At 35.5% G+C, this 17,135-nt stretch overlaps 2 protein-coding genes across 2 annotated transcripts; one reads left to right on the top strand and one right to left on the bottom strand.

Moving 5' to 3' along the window:
* The first annotated feature begins 1,576 nt into the window (after positions 1 to 1,576).
* LOC145232573 (uncharacterized) lies at positions 1,577 to 10,451 on the top strand. The gene is made up of 9 exons (XM_080097231.1): positions 1,577 to 1,817; positions 3,227 to 3,350; positions 3,587 to 4,388; positions 4,649 to 4,775; positions 5,425 to 5,774; positions 7,204 to 7,339; positions 7,731 to 8,005; positions 8,528 to 8,660; positions 8,845 to 10,451. Exons 3-9 carry the CDS (start codon positions 4,196 to 4,198, stop codon positions 9,200 to 9,202), a joined length of 1,572 nt encoding a protein of 523 aa, XP_079953357.1. The 5' UTR covers positions 1,577 to 1,817; positions 3,227 to 3,350; positions 3,587 to 4,195; the 3' UTR covers positions 9,203 to 10,451.
* Positions 10,438 to 16,170, bottom strand: LOC145232575 (tektin-1-like). The gene is made up of 9 exons (XM_080097232.1): positions 15,986 to 16,170; positions 15,536 to 15,747; positions 14,885 to 15,050; positions 14,229 to 14,357; positions 13,000 to 13,143; positions 12,524 to 12,746; positions 11,518 to 11,685; positions 11,278 to 11,388; positions 10,438 to 11,024 (listed from the first exon to the last, which is right to left on the bottom strand). The coding sequence occupies exons 2-9, from the start codon at positions 15,723 to 15,725 to the stop codon at positions 10,947 to 10,949; spliced, it is 1,209 nt and encodes a 402-aa protein (XP_079953358.1). The 5' UTR covers positions 15,726 to 15,747; positions 15,986 to 16,170; the 3' UTR covers positions 10,438 to 10,946.
* Between the last annotated feature and the right edge of the window lie 965 nt (positions 16,171 to 17,135).

The raw sequence follows: 17,135 nt of genomic DNA, 5'->3' as shown, positions 1-17,135 counted from the left end.
TGCAATAGTTTCAAATATACTACTAGCTTGCATTCAAAGTTGTTTGACATTCAGTCAGTTTTCGAGGCATTTCGTGTCTGACCTTTTTGCCTATCTGCCATCAATTACCAGTAAAGTTTGTAAAGATGATTTAAATGTGTGCCGTTACGGTCGTGATTGTTCAAACTGTACGTTGTTTACATAGTACGAAGAGTATAGTCATTTTTAGTCCCGTTAAATGTAGTAAGTGACATTTATAAACTTTAATCTTAACAGTCCAAAAATATTTTAATGCCTATTTTGGTGCAGTACATTTGGACCATTTGTTGTGATGGATAAAAATGCATAGTAAACTGAGGCAGTTGGTAACGGAGGTAAATCTGACATGTTCTAGTACAGCGTCCGCGGTCCCTTAGGGGTCAGCTAAGCAAAACCAAGGGACCGCAAGAAGTTTGATGTTTTTACAATCTTTTGTAACATTAGATCTTGCAAGTGTGTTAGAAAAAAAGACAAGTAAATGAGCCAACATGATGTGGTCCTTAACATTTTAGGGAACGGCGATTGTTCGCGCAAAGCGTCTTCGGTTGTTTTAGTCTTGTTTGTGATGTAATAAATTGCCTTTGAATTATACGAAACTAAGCAAAATTTATCATTCATGCTGTTGTAGTATTCTTTCGCAAGAAACAAATTAACTTATAATTGCTACATCCAGCAGCTTTTGTTCAGCTGATGTATAATTACTTTCGGAAAAGACCGTTATTAAAAAAAGCTTAAAAATCTGCGAACAACTGTTCTATATGTCAGAGTCAGAGATATAGAGCTGTTTTGCAAGGGGAGACGTAATAAACAGATCAGTCGTACATATTTCCAGAGTCAAGCACGTTTTTTAATTTGGAATTTAGTGCAACAGCTATATATCAGTATATGTTTATTTTCTGTCTGCATAGCAATTAAAACGTGGCTTGGGGACTTTACAGCTAAATATCAGCGCTATATGTCAATGCATAATCACGTGATTAACAGACAATTTTGTAGTTGACATTTTTGCATTGTTTCGTCACACGTTTTTATTCCGAGTTGTGTTGTTATCGGACTATATGTCATTTTAAATATTGCACTTTCCTGAATAAATATCTGTTTTACTTTTTTAATATCAATTTATATTTATTTGATTGGTGTTTTGTGCCATTTTTTCATCTTGATAAAAAAAATTTGCGATTTCGTTTGTCCATTCTAACATTTTTATTTTTAACTATGGAAGTTTTATCGACTCAGACAAAGATTTTTTGAAGTCACCTATACTATTGACGAAACTATTTCGATCAATTATAACTTACAAATTTACTCAAAAAAAAACTATGATGATAAAGCAAGGGCTCGGTGACAACAATTTAAATATGAAATGTTTTTCTTAAGTTGCCTAAAATCTTTGGTAATGTTAAGTTACCGTATGGCAGAGTTACTGTTACCCATACGTAAACCATTTTGTTGACGACTCGATTTCAGTCCGAATTGTCGCTAATGTCGTTCCGTATTCTTAAAAAATGTAAATTAGCACCAAAACAAGAAACAAATAGGCCAGTGGTATCTAATACTGTTTTTATTTGACAGGAATGTAATAAATATGAGGAAACAGTATTTAATCCAAAACTTGATGCTGCTTTCCCTATTCTTTGTGTTTTTTGTAGTTTTGTCTGTTGATGGCCTTAAATGCGTATCAGGTCATTCCCAACGGTCAAAGATATTAAACCAAACCGAATATGAAGTAGTAACTTGTCTGCCCAATACTACCTACTGTGCAAGAATTGAAGCCACGCTTCCCGTATTTGGAGTCGAAGGTATGTCAGTGTAAAGCAGTGGTTCCCAAACTTTTTTCTTTTAAGGCGCATTTTAGAAAAAACAAAAAATATTTGGCGCACTTTGAACATTTGAATAAAAAATATATTTGATTTTTTTATTTCAGTTTAAAATGGCACAGCAAATTAGCTGACAAAGGCACTAACTATGAGGTCATAAAGCCGCTATACAGGTCACTCTCATAGTTAAATAGCCTAGTTCAGGGGTGGGCAACCTTTATTCCTGTAGGGCCAATTATAAATTTCAAAATTTTATCGCGGGCCGCACATGTGCATAACACAAAGTGATTTTGCCTTGTTTCTTACCAAATATGCTTAACTGCAAGTATAATTCGTATTTGATTCTAGCCGCATTTTGCCAGGTCGCAGAAAACTAGCATCAGGCGCATTAATCAGCTCAAAAATATGTAATAATTGGACTCGTTTGCCAGTACTTTAAAATCCAAGCGTCTCTGCGGGCCGCACAACCGTTAATGAAGGGCCGCATGCGGCCCGCGGGCCGCAGGTTGCCCACCCCTGGCCTAGTTGAACATCTCAGAGACGTGGAGCATGTTGGCCTAGTGGTCTAAGCACCTGGTACTACTACTCTACTCTACTTGATTGATTTTAATTTCAATATTTTTTGCGGCACACCTAATGGCGCATAGTTTGGGAACCACTGGTGTAAAGTGTAAACTATTAAGCAGCCGTTTTTAGACTGGGGTCCGCGGTCGTTTAGGGGTCCGTGAGGCAATTTTGGGGTGACCGCGAAAAGATTGAAGTAATTCTATAATTTTCTTTGGCGTCAGTTTGTGCCACTGAATAAGTTTAAATCAAAGTAGAACTGAGAATCGACTGTCTCCCTTTCTAAACAATAGCATTTATTGCGTGACAATTAACAAAAATGCAATTTTTCGCGCACAATCGTAATGTTTTTGCCTTGTCTGTGATTTCAGATGCTGTCTTTGGATCATTGTTATGCGCAATTTTGCATAACTAGCTAAAATTCTGCAATCAACTTTCGTTTTTCTAAAATACACATTCAGGCTTAAGGACCGCGAGCCCTCGAAATAATGGCAAAGGGACCGTTTTGAAAAAAATGAAAAAGTTTGAGAACCACTGCTATAAAGTTAAATACAAAACTTTTTTTGAACATACGATTGCTGGTTTTCACAAATATAGCACAAAACAATTTGATTCACGTGCGTACATCAGACTATAAGTAGGCATATTACGAAAAGTCGTGAGCTACCAGAGCATTTGTTTTACAACTAATTGTCTCTCTGATTCAATTCCGGATCATGAAATCGATAAAAAGCTGCCCAATATCACGATTTTTCGATGTCAGTCTTTTCGAAGCTGTTGTCATAATGTCTGCTTGAGATGAATCTTAAAGTTTCCTTGTTTCAAAGTATCTTTTTCGTCGGGACTTTGTGCAACAACAGCGGAATGTAACTTGCAGAGTTGTGAAGAATTATTAGGTCATTATTTTCAATCTTCTCTGTTATCGGGAACGTTTTCACAGAGCAACATTAAGTACGTAAATTTAATATTCATTACTTTTAATAAAAAATATACCAAACTACAGGTCATGCAAAAAAGTAAACGTATCTTTAATTAAAGTTGTAACTTCTAAATTACCCTAGTTTTAAATCTTACATACTAAACAACAAGATTATAAAGCATTGTAGCTATAGGTTATCCTGACCATAAAAATCTTCCACACAGGTTTGTAATCAAATTTAAATTTTATAGCTTTTTGTTTCTATAAGGGCCTGCAAGTACCAATGCTGCAAAAACAATCTATGCAACGGAAGCGAAGTACTTCATCCAAATACAATCTTTCATGTGTTTTCCATTTTGTTGTTGGCAATCATCTTTCTGCAATAATCGTACCACTGAATAGTTTTTTTCTGTTTGCAATCCAATTAGTTAACCTTTCATTCCTATTATATTTGTGCTTTTTTGTCTTGATCACATTTTATTGTTCCAAGAGCTTGTATAATCCTTCTTTTGAGTTCATGGACCTAATGGTCACAAATTCGAGTTACATGTGCCTATGCAGTGAAGCTCAAAATAGTTCTGCTTTTATATCGTCTTCTGGACTTTTAGCTACGGCCGGCTCTAGTTACGAATTTGTGGTCCTTTTCTCCTAAAAACTTGCCTAAACTTTTCGGCTTGAAGAACCTGTTTAACATTCGTTGAATATTTGCTTTCATTTTGCACTGTAAATCACCAGTATGATTTTATGTAGAAGTTTTGTGCATTTATTTATTAGTTCGATTCTAATTTATTCGTTTTTGTAACCATTATTATTCTCTTCAGGTTCGATAAGTAAGCTTTGAATTTTTTGCGTCAAGTTCACCTCTAGGTTTTGCAGAATGAAGTTGTTATGTTTCTCAGCAGTATTGTGCTGCTCGCTTGCGATTGTAACCGCTTTGCAGTGCAGAGTGGGTTATGAATTGGTCTCGGATATCGATTCATCAAGCGAATTTCAAAATGTGGTATGCCCAACATCAGCCGATCATTGTCTTTATTCGTCAGGAGTTGCTACAATATTTGGATCACTTTCACGTAAGATTTTTAGTATGCCGACATAACTTGGAATTTATTTTTGTTAATTTTTTTTTCTTTTGAGAGGATTTTGGGTATATTGGCTAATTGATTTAATATACTTCACATTGCTGTTTAGGCGTTGTGCTTGTCATCATCAAGTAACATAGCTATGATTTGTTTTATAGTCCATACGACACTTTTTCTATCTATATGTCTTCCATTACCAATATTCGGACTGTTTAAACTTTGAAATAATATCAAGTTATTTTGTGTTTCAGTGCGCTTGAAAGCGGGTCTTTGCAGCAACGAGTCAACTTGCAGACCACAATCTTGTCAAGCACAAAGAAATCTCTTTGCTGCTGACCCAACCGCTACAAGTGTTCTTACACTGCCGCTGGTTTTCATGTGAGAAAAAAAATGCTTTTTTAGAAAGCTCAAAATTGTTTGAAATTTAATCAAAAACCAAAGGACTGTTTAAATGCTAAATCGTTAATAATTGATTTGGATAAATCAATTACACAATATCGACCAATCCAGATTTTAAAAACGTGGATTCATACAATATCAAAATTTGTTGCTTTGAGTAATTAAAGTTGCTTCTTTTCGGCATCAACATTTAGGCAAAAATGTGTTGCAACCGCTAGTTCAACAAATACAAAAATAAAGTTAATTTAGAAGCCTTGTTCATACGATGGTCCCGCAAAGGCTAATTGGCACCCCACCCACATACCGTGCTTCTGAAGTCACAAAGACGTGACGCGGTTTTCGGGATGTAGATAGTAAGCAACGTTTTTCCTATAAACTCTGTTTCATTTCCACAAAAACGTAATAGGCCTGTCCACCGAAATAGCCACAAAACCAGATTAGGTGTTCATAAAGTTTATTGCAGTCAAGTAGGGTCGATATTTAAAACAACTGAATAACTTTCCTTCCATTTTTTCCCGGCACTATAGGCAAAACGATTTGGATAAGTACGTTTAGTTGATGTGAAAATGGGTTTTGTTATGTTGCTCACCTGCCGAAATAGGGGCATACTGAACAGTTGTTTTTTTAGATCGTGCACTTTTGCATGTTGCCAAGACAACCTCTGCAACTATAACCTGACATCTGTGCGCGAATCAGAAACAGGTTTCGTTCATATTCCATCCGACTCTGTAACCCCAGAAACAACGTCCATAGCCGAAACGACACCTACTCAAACCACTACTACAACACCAACCACGACCACTACTCTTCCACCTCCTGCCACTCTAGTGCCACTCAATGGTCTACAATGTGTCGAGGGCTACGATGTTCAGTCAGACATTATTGATGCTTTGCAGTGGAATGTTACCAACTGCAGAGGAGATGATTTGTTTTGCGTTACCGCGAAGGGACAAGTTCTAATTGATGGATATATAAACGGTAAATAATATCTCAATTTAATGCTTTTATCGAACAAAACTATACCTATACACCGACTCGCCAGGCACAGTTATTAACATCACAACAGACAAAATTTGCTAAAAACCGTTATATAATGTAAGATTCGCAGTTATTTAAATTAACAGTGTGGCGGGTAACTTTAGGATCTAAGTTTGTAAGTTGGTTTTATGGTTATCATCAGGGTTGGGTAACGAGTCCTATCAGTCGAGTCTCAAGTCAAGTCAGTAGGGGTCCGAGTCCCAAGTCAAGTCACAAGGGGTTCGAGTCTCAAGTCGAGTCGAGTCATTAGCGGTTCGAGTCTCAAGTCGAGTCAAGTCATTAGCAGTTCGAGTCAAGGCAAGTCACAAAACGTTTTTGCAAAAAGGTTTAGATAGTTAATTCAGCATTTGAATGGTTCATCGCGCCTTTTTTAACTTAAAACGGACACCGCTTCATTACAATGAACAAATCCCATCAACGTCCCTTTCTTAGAGTAGGGTCAACTTTAATGAAACACATTAATTGACACTCATTAAACAGTGTCGAAAAGAACGTCATCCTGTTCAAAGGAGTTTTTGAAAACCAAAAATTCATATTTTACCGCATGCGCTAGACTAGAGCGTTTGTTCAGTAATATAAGCGCTTGAAAGCGAATACTTGGCCTTGGCATGTACTACATTCGATTACCTTAAAACCCAAGCAATAAGTACAACGCTTAATGCCAGCGTAAGAAAGTTTAGCAAAATGTAGCAGCGACTTCGTTACGTTAAAATTAAGCAGAAATAACTTCGCATCGCACAGTGAATTGCTGCTGTTGTTTGGTTGAAGTCAACTGAACAGGTTATCCATTATTTCCGTTTTGTTGGTGAAATAACGAGTCCGAGTCCGAGTCGAGTCTCTACTAAGACAAGTCCAAGTCAAGTCGAGTCTCTTCACAACTGAGACTCGAGTCAAGTCGAGTCTTTTAAAAAGGTGACTCGAGTCTCCCCATCACTGGTTATCATTATTATGAAAGTTCACTCCAACCGTAACAGTCGTAACCGTCAGCATTTTCACACAATTCGCTTTTAAATGCAATATTCGCAAATGCAGTTTGCACCACCCACAGGTATGTACCAAACTTTGTCTGACGTGAGTTCTCGCGCTAGTAAACTTCCGAGTCGCTACAAGAAGACATTGATTCGGGGAATCCCCAAATTGAAAAATCCACTGATCTATGCTTTAAAATAGGATTGATTCGGGGAATCCCCCGTTTTTCTAAGGTATGTCATCCCAAGGATAGTTTCAGGTGTCAGTACTAAATGATCCATTTCAAAGTCTTTCTTACATCCATTTTTGTCTTTAAACAATAAAACAAAAGTTTCTGATGATTGATTATATCTATCTCCATTTTCCTACACACCAACATTTTTATGCCTTGTCATTTTAGCCAATGTGACTGCTGGTAAATGTGTGAGTGCTGATTACTGTGAAGCATCCCGTTGTTCTGATGTTGGAGGATTGCTGGTGAACTCTAGTGTTGATATTTTAAAATGGGTCAACACTGAATTCCCCTATGAAATACAGTAAGCTTATTCATTAATTTGTGTGTGCTTAAAGTTGAATAGATCACTGTGTTTACACTTCTGTGAATTAGAAAATTAGCTTACCTTACTGTTTTGAGGCCTAATAGTATGTTGACAGTGGTGGGATTCAGCCAGTTCGCACTGGTTCTATAGAACCGTCTCATGAAATTTTATGAGACCAGCGAACCGGTTAACATTACTGGTTACTGTCAATGGACTTTTTGTAACGGAACCAACTAAAAAATATGACTTTTGTGATAGAACCGGCTGACAAAAAATTTGAATCCCACCATTGACTGTTGATGAATGACCAATATTTGTTGTCAGTATGTTATCTAGAAAATGTTTTTGATTTTTTTGTTTGATTAAAGTTTGAACAAAAATTTTTCAGGTCATGCTCTTCAACTTGCTGTCAGGAAAACCTATGTAATGAGCCAGTTGAACCAACCACCTCTACATCAGTAGTTTTGACAACCACGCCACCTCCAGTAGCTTCAACTTTAGCAACTGCAAATGGGTTGACTTGTGACAGAGGTTATGAAGTGGATATTTCATTATTAGCAGACAGCGAACTCAGTAGCCAGTGGAATGAGAGAAAATGTTTTGGCGAAAACTTATACTGCTTGCGTGCAAAGGCTTATGTGGTGGTAGCATCAGTTTTTCCAAGTAAGTCAGTGTTTCATTATTTGCAAGTTTCTGCTCACTGTAAGGGACATTTTGACCCACCAAAAGACTGAATGATTTCAAGGAAACTGCATTGGTTTATGTATTGGGTTAAGAGTTTATTTACTATATTAGATTTTCTTAAATTCATGATATGAGAAAAGTCATTTAAGAAAGGATTTAAGATGTTGAAAGTAAAAATTTAATAAGCCTTTCATACTACAATTTTCTTGCATTTCGTACATTAACCTAAAGCAAACTGGAAAACATGCCTTCTTTCTTTTGCTCTTGAACTTCTGAACACTGTCATTCAAATTGTGCAGTAATGAAAATTACTTGGTTTCACTGCAGTCAATACCTAACCCAAGTCTGCTTAGTTGTTTGTTCATATACCAATGTATGTTTCTTTTTTCTCAAACTATGGCTGTCCTGGCTTTACTGGGGCCTACATCAAGTCAAGTCATTTATGTTTAAACAAAGCACCTCAGTCTTATTTCAGTAATAGATAATGATGATTTTTACTAGGCAATGTTGATGCTGGCCTTTGTGTTTCCAAAACACTGTGCGAGACGGAGGATTGTGCAACTATAGCTGCTCTGATGATCAGCACCGATCCTGCTATTGAGGAAGTTGTGACTTCATTGGGTTATGATATTGCGTAAGTTTCATTCAATTTTATTTTTGTTTTTTAGGCAAAATAATAAGTCACTATTATGTTATAGTAAAACAATTTTGTTGGGTGTTAAGTAAGCAAACAGTGTTGTTTTTTGTGATATGTTGTTTTATACATGTTTTTGTTGTCTATGGTATTTTTTTCTTTTAACATATATATATATTGTTAGAAATTGCTCTACTATATGTTGCCAAGACAACCTGTGCAACCGACAAACAATCGAACAGATTGCAGCATCAACATTGCCAAATACACAAGCACCAACAGAAACTACTACAACAACATCAGCACCAACAGAAACTACTACAACAACACCAGCAGAAACAGAAACAACAACAACAACAACAATCAGTTCAACATCAATGGCCAGTTCAAGTACCACTGATAAACCAGCATCAGCTGCACCTACAGCATTTGCAGAAAGTAACACAACCACTTGTGGAAGTGATAGCCTGAAAGGAAAGAATCACCCCCTTCTTATAATTACTACAGTGTCATTTTTGTTAGCCATCTTGAAACTTTTTTAAACTGACTTTGAGCTGAATTTGTAAGGTTTGGAAGGGTTGAAGTTGAACATTTGTCAGATATTCTGAACAAAGCATTTTAAAATACCAACAATATGTAAACAATTGAACACATTGTTAATCTGTCACTATCAACTTATCATGATATGTGGTCTATTTACAACCTAAATGTCAGTTAAACAGGATAGGTTAAAACTGTCACTTTTGCACAACTACAAAGTATTGGTCATTTTAAAGAGAACACATTTTTCATTTTTTTTGTTTCTACCTTGTGGCTGTTTCTACACTTTTGGCATGAAATGGTAGACTCATCTGTGTGATGGTGTGATGATGCCAAGACACGTGTGGCTTCCTTACTAAAAGTTGGTCTGGTTAAGTTAGGGCAGATGGATATTTGACTTTTCTGGTAGTTGACTCACTGAAAATATCAATTATCCTACATAGTAGTTAAATAATAATTATTTTCAAGGTTTTTAATTCCTTCATGTGGAAATCCATCTTTTTTGAACCTTTAAATGCTAAAAAACTATTGCAAGTGGAAGAACCAATGAACTTTAGACATATGGAATGAACCCTTGCATAAAATTGTTGACATGATGAGGGTCTGCCAAGTTTTTAGACCATCTTACTTTTTAAAATTTAGCCTAGCAAAGCTACATATGATAAAAAACTATTTCTTTCTGATATCGCTTACAACCATAAGGTGTTCTTTTTCAATGCACTCTTTGTTTAAATTCATGCCAAGTGCTAATTCAAGATGTTTTTTCTGTTAAAACCATGTTACTTTTCACATTGCCATAATATAGCTGACCTGTTTAATATGCCTGAAGTTATTTCACTACCATGCTGCCATAGTTTGTTTTGTTGGCTACCGACTGCATCATGAGATTAGTATCTGTTGCAATTGTTATTTTATGCATTAGTAAAGGTTTTACACATGTACAGTAGTGTAAATATAATTTGTGTCCGAAAAAGGGTTTGTTTTGTTGCAATTATAACTACTTTTTGATACAGTATATATAACCGGACATTGTTTGCTTTGAAATCATTTTTTTGTATTTATGTATCCTCATTTGTAAATCTTATGGGTTGTAATATGTGAGGTCTGTTCCAGCCATTACAAAGAGACTTTTGTATAACCCTGCACACACAATTTGCTGTGCTCTGTAGAAAGTTTTATGTCAATGCTGATGATCTTGTCTGAATTGTAATCTGTTTTCAATAAAACACGCTCCATGTGTGAGGCACCATTCTTTACACAATGGTAAAAAATACAGGCACTGTTAATTGAAAAGGCTAACAACCAAAATTGACAATGGCTTGATGACTCAATGCCTAAAACTTGAACCATTTTAAGGCAGACTGACACACATCTTCAAAAATTGGACAGAAAGTAAATTTTTACGAGCTTTCAAAGCTTTTAAAATGTTAATGACTAAGCGTTACAAAATACTTTCAAACTGTCATCTTTTAAACTTTTAAAGACTTACAAACCAATAAAGATGGAGTGACAACCAATACAGTAATCTCTAGTCATACAGAAAGTGCATTTGTATCAGGGGCAATGACAGAGACAGGGATTTCAGCTAAACAATCAGGTCTTAAAATAAAATTGAAAAAATAATGTACAGTGGGTTTATATTCAGAGAAAAGAGTTACAACTGAAGGTTTTGTGGATAGTTTAGTTTGAGTAGTCACAAACACAGGCACAAAAAGTTACACTAGCACAGATAAATGAAAAGTTTGTTTAGAAGTAATTGATGGAGATTGCCTCCCGAATACGCATGCACTGGACCTCATCAATGTACAGTGAGTTGGATTTCACCTTAAAAGAACAATTAGGATAATATGTTGCAGAAATACAACAACGTTTCATAGTTTTATGTGTAAGCATTTAAATCACCTTTTATGATGAAAGATTTCTATTTTTTTTGCAGAAAACAGTGTGCTTTTATTTCCAAAACTATTGTATTGACTGAGGTTTTTTTCAATTAAATCACTTATATGACTTTTACATATTTATACAATAAAGGATAAGAACGTTACATATTTGTCTGTAAACAAGACAATTTTTGTACCTGAATGTCTTCTTCAAGCAGAAGTTGATTGCGAATCAGTCCCTTAAGTTCTGCCTCGGCTTGAGCAAGAGTGCTTACCAAGTGGTTAATGCTCTGCTGAATCTCATTCACCTTTAAATACAAAAATTGCAATAATAAAGTCACATCATAATCTGTTATTGTAAGATACTGTAAGTTAAAGGTTGCAACAAAACATTAAAAAGTAGTTGGCATCATTCATGCACATGAAAAGCAGCTTACCTCATCAATTAATCTGTATTGAACTGGATCCCTGCACAATTCCACATTAGGCCGCTGTGTGCGTTCATCCAACCGACTCTGTGAAACCATCATTGGACCATTCTTATCCTCAATTGCCTTCTGCAGCTCAATGATATTCTTTTCCATTGTGCTTATTTCTTGTTGAACCTGAAGTGGGGGAAAATGGAGTTATATAAAATCTAAACATGTCCCCGAAAACAAAGCAAATGTCTGATCACACACCAAACATCATCATTTTATTGTAAGTAAGGCTTTTAATCAGGGATGTGCAACCCGCGGCCTGCGGGCCACAGTCCGTTTGGTGTGGCCCTCAACAACACTCTGATTCAGAGCAAGTAAAAATGCACATTTTAGCAAAAAATCCCCGCTAGTTTTCGGCAAGCCAGCGCATGGAAGTTAATTCACACAGACCTATAGTCTTCTATTCGCCCTGGGTGCTTGTTGCGTATCGATACCGAATGTGACATAATATACTTCTTTTTCTAAAAAACAATTACTTTGTTGTGAAAGGCAGTGTTGCGACGAAACTTACTTGTACCCAACATTTTAAAGTTGATTTTAAATTAAACGCAAAATAAAACAAATCGCAGGGGTGTGGAAATAATATCGACATGATATTATAATGCAAGCCACACCAACAGGAGGGAAAAAACAGGTAATACGGTACATGAAAAAATTGTGTGACCCTCGCTTGATGTCCGAAATTGGTTATATGGCCCACCGACGAAAAAGGTTGCACACCCCTGCTTTAAATAATGTCATGCAGTAACTGGTCAGGAATGTGTAAACCTATTCTTGGACACTGTTTGTTTTCATGAAAGTATTACCAGTACCTAACCTTACTGTTTTATCATTATTACACTCCCTAGAAAGAGGTCTTTACTAACACAGTCCATAACAATTAAAGCTGACATGTTCACCAAGCTGTCCTGACCAAAAGTCAATGTCAAAAGCACACTTTCAAACACAATTAGGAACTTTTTACCTTGTCCAAGTGCTGCTCCAGTTTGTTTTTAGCTTTTTTAGTTTCAGTAACTCTTTCATTAAATGAAAGGTTGACAGCATCACATTGGGTTTTCATGTCATCAGCAGTTTGTTTTAGGATGCCATCTATTGAAGCTCTAAGAGCCATGGAATTGTTCCGTTCCCTCTCAGCTTTTTGGATGTTTGCATTGCTAAATGCCGCCCAGTCCTGGGGTGTCACTGAGCTAAATTACATAACAAACTGATTAAGAATTGATCTACACTCAACACAGGTATTCAAATACAAAAGAAAGCACCACTTCACAGCTAATATAAGTTGTTATTACAATATTTAAAGTAATAGAATGTACAAAGCAATGGAATACAGATGTCTTCTTTGTGCAATATGATTGTACTTTCAAATGTAATGCATAAATATTTTAAACACTATGTTGCAAAATAACTGTTGCATGTTTTCAATTTTTATACCACACTTACTTTGATTCAATTCTTACAACATTTGCTCTAAATCCAATAGTGGCACTGTTGTTGTGAAGTTCTGAGCAAAATGTGTCAATGTTCTGAGCACTTGCCTTGTCTTTTAAATCCTTTTCCAAATAGTACTTCGCAGATCTGTTTAGTCTAAAAATTGTTTTAATTAATGGTAATTGCACATAAACCATGTCCTATTTTGAAACACTTCCATCTTTCCTACATTTGTTTTATATTGGGCCCCACATAGCAAATGAAGTTTTCACCTTTATTTCTGCAGGCCAACCTATTGCAAACAGCAAATGCAGTAAATGGTGGGGCTGTTAGTGAAACATGAATACTATTATTTACAAATGTCATCAATTGTAGAGGGCTAGTGGCATGTACAGGAAAAATGTCATCAACTGACACCTGAAAGTAGCATATTCAACGAACTGTTAAAATTTTATCTGCTTGTTTGTTAGTTTTATTTTTGTTTCTAGTGGCTAGCAATGCCTGAATGCATTAAGCTCACTTCTTACATTGTTTACAAAATTCAGCATTTTAAGGGGGCTGGTGGGGTAAATGGGGTAAAAACAGGGTAAAACATACCAATTGGCATTTACAAATGGCATATTTTGCGAACAGTTCAAATTTTATCGAATTCACACAGTGTCTAAAAATATCACCCATTATAGGTGGATTATTGGGTAACTGTTGGGGTTCTACACCTTAACTAATAAAATGCTAAGCACAAAGACCCAAACTACAGCCATGTATAGGTTTGTGCTTTGAGCTGCAACCAGTAATGTTCATTAAATCACAACACCCACCCAACTGTCAATAACAAAAATACCTACCATGTGATGCAAGTAGATCACAAACACCAGTAACATATGTTTGGTTGCCTTTATAAGACTATAACACAACAGAAACTTGGTGCATGGCATCATGAAAAATATTTTACTTGTTCGGTAACGAGGCTTGTTGAACAAAATTGATGGCACATCCATATGACCATATCTACCAGCTGTAAAAGTTTCTTCCTAATCTCTTGGATTTAAAAAAGATTTTATGCCAAAAGTGCATGGACAACTTTAACAAAGAAAAAACAGAGTAAGATCAAGATCTGGAACCATAATTTCAAGAAAAATCTAGTGTTAGTTTTTTTTTTAAATCTAATGGTCAGAAGTAAGATTGATTTATCAAACTTAACTGAGGTTTTGTAAGTGTATATTTTGACAAATGTTTCATACCTTATTTGTTCCACAGTTTGCTCATGAGTGCGCTTAAGCAATGCAATAATTCCCTGGATAACCTCGACTTCTTTCAGTAGCTCTTTTTCTACATTGTCATGAACAAGGTCAATTGATACACGGCCTTCCCTGTAAGAAAACATATCAATGTTAAGTACATCTGTGCTATGACAAAATAAGAACTTGGTTTGTAAGAGTTTCATATACAAGTAAAGTCACAAAACCAATATTAGTTATCTTAGCTAGGTCCGAGTAATGAGTTTGTGACATTGCCAGCACAAAGAGGATATTTCGACACATTAGTTATCTAGCGCAGTGTTTCTCAACCTCTTCTTTACATACTGGTCTAAAAAAAAAATTGTATAGCCTTATACACCAATAACAATTCAAGTCTCTCTAATGTAAGATTTTTCAACATGCTTTAAATAATGTTATTTTATGCACTGTTTCATCAAATTATTTTAATCCCACTTTTAGAAGTGATCTTGCTTTTGAATGCAAACAAGACATTTTCCATGTGCATTAAGACCAAAAAAACAAATGTAAACAGTTTGAACATACTGTCCTTAAAGTAGGCTACACAATTATGCAGAAACATAAACAAAAATGATTATTCAGTTTTGTTAATTAATTCATATAATTATTAAAAAAGGCACCTATTTATTAAACACTGTTGTGAAATATCCAGTGGCTCTTCACAAGCAGCTAATGCCTTCTCCAACCTTGCTTTGTAATTTAGCAAAGTATCATTTTCAGCAGTGAGCTCAGCAAGTTTCAGTTCAAGTTCTGATTTCCAGAAGTTGATATCTTCTAACCTTTGGGCTACGAAATACATTAAACATATTTTTACTTGAAAAACTACCCCAAATGTGGTGTAAAAGTTCGCTCCATCATAACAAATTGCTTTAGTTTATATAGATATACAAACATATTTCCTCGGCCAATATTATTTCTCAAGTATGATTCTCAATGACTAGGGGCATCTTCCAGCTATTAAGAGGTGTGCAACCTGTAGCTAGAAAGCAAAATTCAGCCCCTGGAATAAAACTTGCATGGCGTCAGTAGGCGTGTTTTCTGTGGTGTTTAGTATCATCAAAGCAATTCCAATATTTGTTGTTATAATTATGATTGATAATATGCACAAAACAAATTATGCCATTCTTATATAAACTCCTTCCTGGTTATATAAAGTTTTTTTTACAAAAGTTGAACATCAATGGGAAAGTTGACACTAAACAATCTGAGATGCACCTACAAGACAAAGAGAAAGAAAACATTCACATTGGTATTAAAATGCAATAAATTACCAATTTTTTTGTTGACATCCCTCTGGTTTCTTCTCGTTGTCTTCTCCACCTCATCAATGAGGCGACTACTTTCGTCAATCAATCTCTCTGATCGAGATCTTTGACCTTCAGCATTGTCATATTTAACAAAATTTGAAGTGTGCCATTCTGGTGGAGTAAACTTTGGAGGTGCCTGTACCAATCTTGCCATATTTTACAGTATATACTACAATCTGAAATATACAAATAGAAACCAAGTTGCATTAATGCAGGAGTACACAGTTCTGTGTAAAATTACAAAATGCAACATATTGATTTTTTTAGTCTGAACATTGTATTAGTTGAATGTTAACTGACAAGTCCATGAAACCCTCAAACCTTATATTACACCATTCAAAACAAAATAAAAAAACTAATCAATTTCATATGTGTTTGTAAAATCAAATTTGACATGTAAATTGCAATGCATACCATCCACTATCATTTCTTTGATAGAAAGAACAATTCAAATTTTTCAACAAATGAATAGATAGTTGTTGCAATCATCCTTCAGTTGCAGGTAAGAAAATGAAAAGCATAGGTAATTTGTAGAGTCAAATAACATTAGCTTATGTCACAGTCACATACAACTCATACAATTTCATGCAACCTTTAAATACTTTCTATCGTCTTTCCTCTTTACTTTTTATGTTTTGCAAGTGGTTTTATCTTAACACAACTTTTCAAAACTTATATTTTCAAAGGAACAATGCCTTTGTAGAGGTTACCAATCAACGAATTAAACTCCTTTAAAAGCGGTTTAAATAAAAAGGACAATAAGGAGCAACCTAGAAAGCTGTTTTGCGCCCCGCCTTTCTTTCATAGAGTTTCAAGTGTCCAAAACGGCGCACAAAAACACGGTGGACGCTCCCTGTCCAACATTCTTAGAAGAAATTCGAGACGCCCAATCGTTGCTATGCAACTAGTACTTGACAACTTTAAAGGTCGAAGATTGTTTTTTAAAATTTTAAAATCAAAAGGGATAAAATAAATTTTATTTTTTAAAAAGTTCCCTTTTGCGATGTCGATGCATAAAAAATTGGTTTGTCTAAAAGGAATAACACTATTTATAGAGTTCTTTGCTAAAAGGCTGTCTTATTCTACCATTTTCGTCAAGCAATATAATCGCATTGTAGACAAGTGGATTGATTTCTATGAAATGAACAATTATTTTAATCCAAGCATTAAAGTGAACATGACTTATTTTTTCTGAACACTCGATTTTAAAGGTGGTTCTTAAAATTTTGACAAAAAATGAATCTGCCGACATTCCGACCCACTAACAAAAGCAAACGTTTACCCGTATGTATATTTTTATCCGTGTTTTTGTGACCATCTTTGCGACAAAGAAGCAATAGCGAAGAACTTACATTTAATCTGTCTGAACGCACAACACGGGAAAATACGTTCATCGTTATGTATTTTAGCACCTCGGGCCTTTGCATGTGGCAGATATTTCAGCAAAATACCGCCAGACGTAGGCTATAATGTTTACACGTAAATGTTTGAGAATGGGGCGTAGACGACTTCGTGGTTAAGCGAAGTCTTAATCGCTGCAGTGTCTGTCTGAACGATACTTTTT

The sequence above is a fragment of the Phallusia mammillata genome, chromosome 6, assembly GCF_965637545.1.
Source record: "Phallusia mammillata chromosome 6, kaPhaMamm4.hap1.1, whole genome shotgun sequence".
Taxonomy (NCBI): domain Eukaryota; kingdom Metazoa; phylum Chordata; class Ascidiacea; order Phlebobranchia; family Ascidiidae; genus Phallusia; species Phallusia mammillata.
Note: the sequence above shows the minus strand (reverse complement) of the source record. Positions and strands in the feature narration are given on the sequence as shown.

Excerpts from the sequence above, each read along its gene's own strand:
- LOC145232573 (XM_080097231.1), top strand. The coding sequence starts at position 4,196 with ATGAAGTTGTTATGTTTCTCAGCAGTATTGTGCTGCTCGCTTGCGATT. Across the intron at positions 5,775-7,203 it reads AATTGATGGATATATAAACG|CCAATGTGACTGCTGGTAAA; the intron begins GTAAATAATATC and ends TTGTCATTTTAG. Across the intron at positions 7,340-7,730 it reads GAATTCCCCTATGAAATACA|GTCATGCTCTTCAACTTGCT; the intron begins GTAAGCTTATTC and ends AAAATTTTTCAG.
- LOC145232575 (XM_080097232.1), bottom strand. The coding sequence starts at position 15,725 with ATGGCAAGATTGGTACAGGCACCTCCAAAGTTTACTCCACCAGAATGG. Across the intron at positions 12,747-12,999 it reads GTTGTAAGAATTGAATCAAA|CTCAGTGACACCCCAGGACT; the intron begins GTAAGTGTGGTA and ends TATGTAATTTAG. Across the intron at positions 11,025-11,277 it reads TGCTTGAAGAAGACATTCAG|GTGAAATCCAACTCACTGTA; the intron begins GTACAAAAATTG and ends TGTTCTTTTAAG.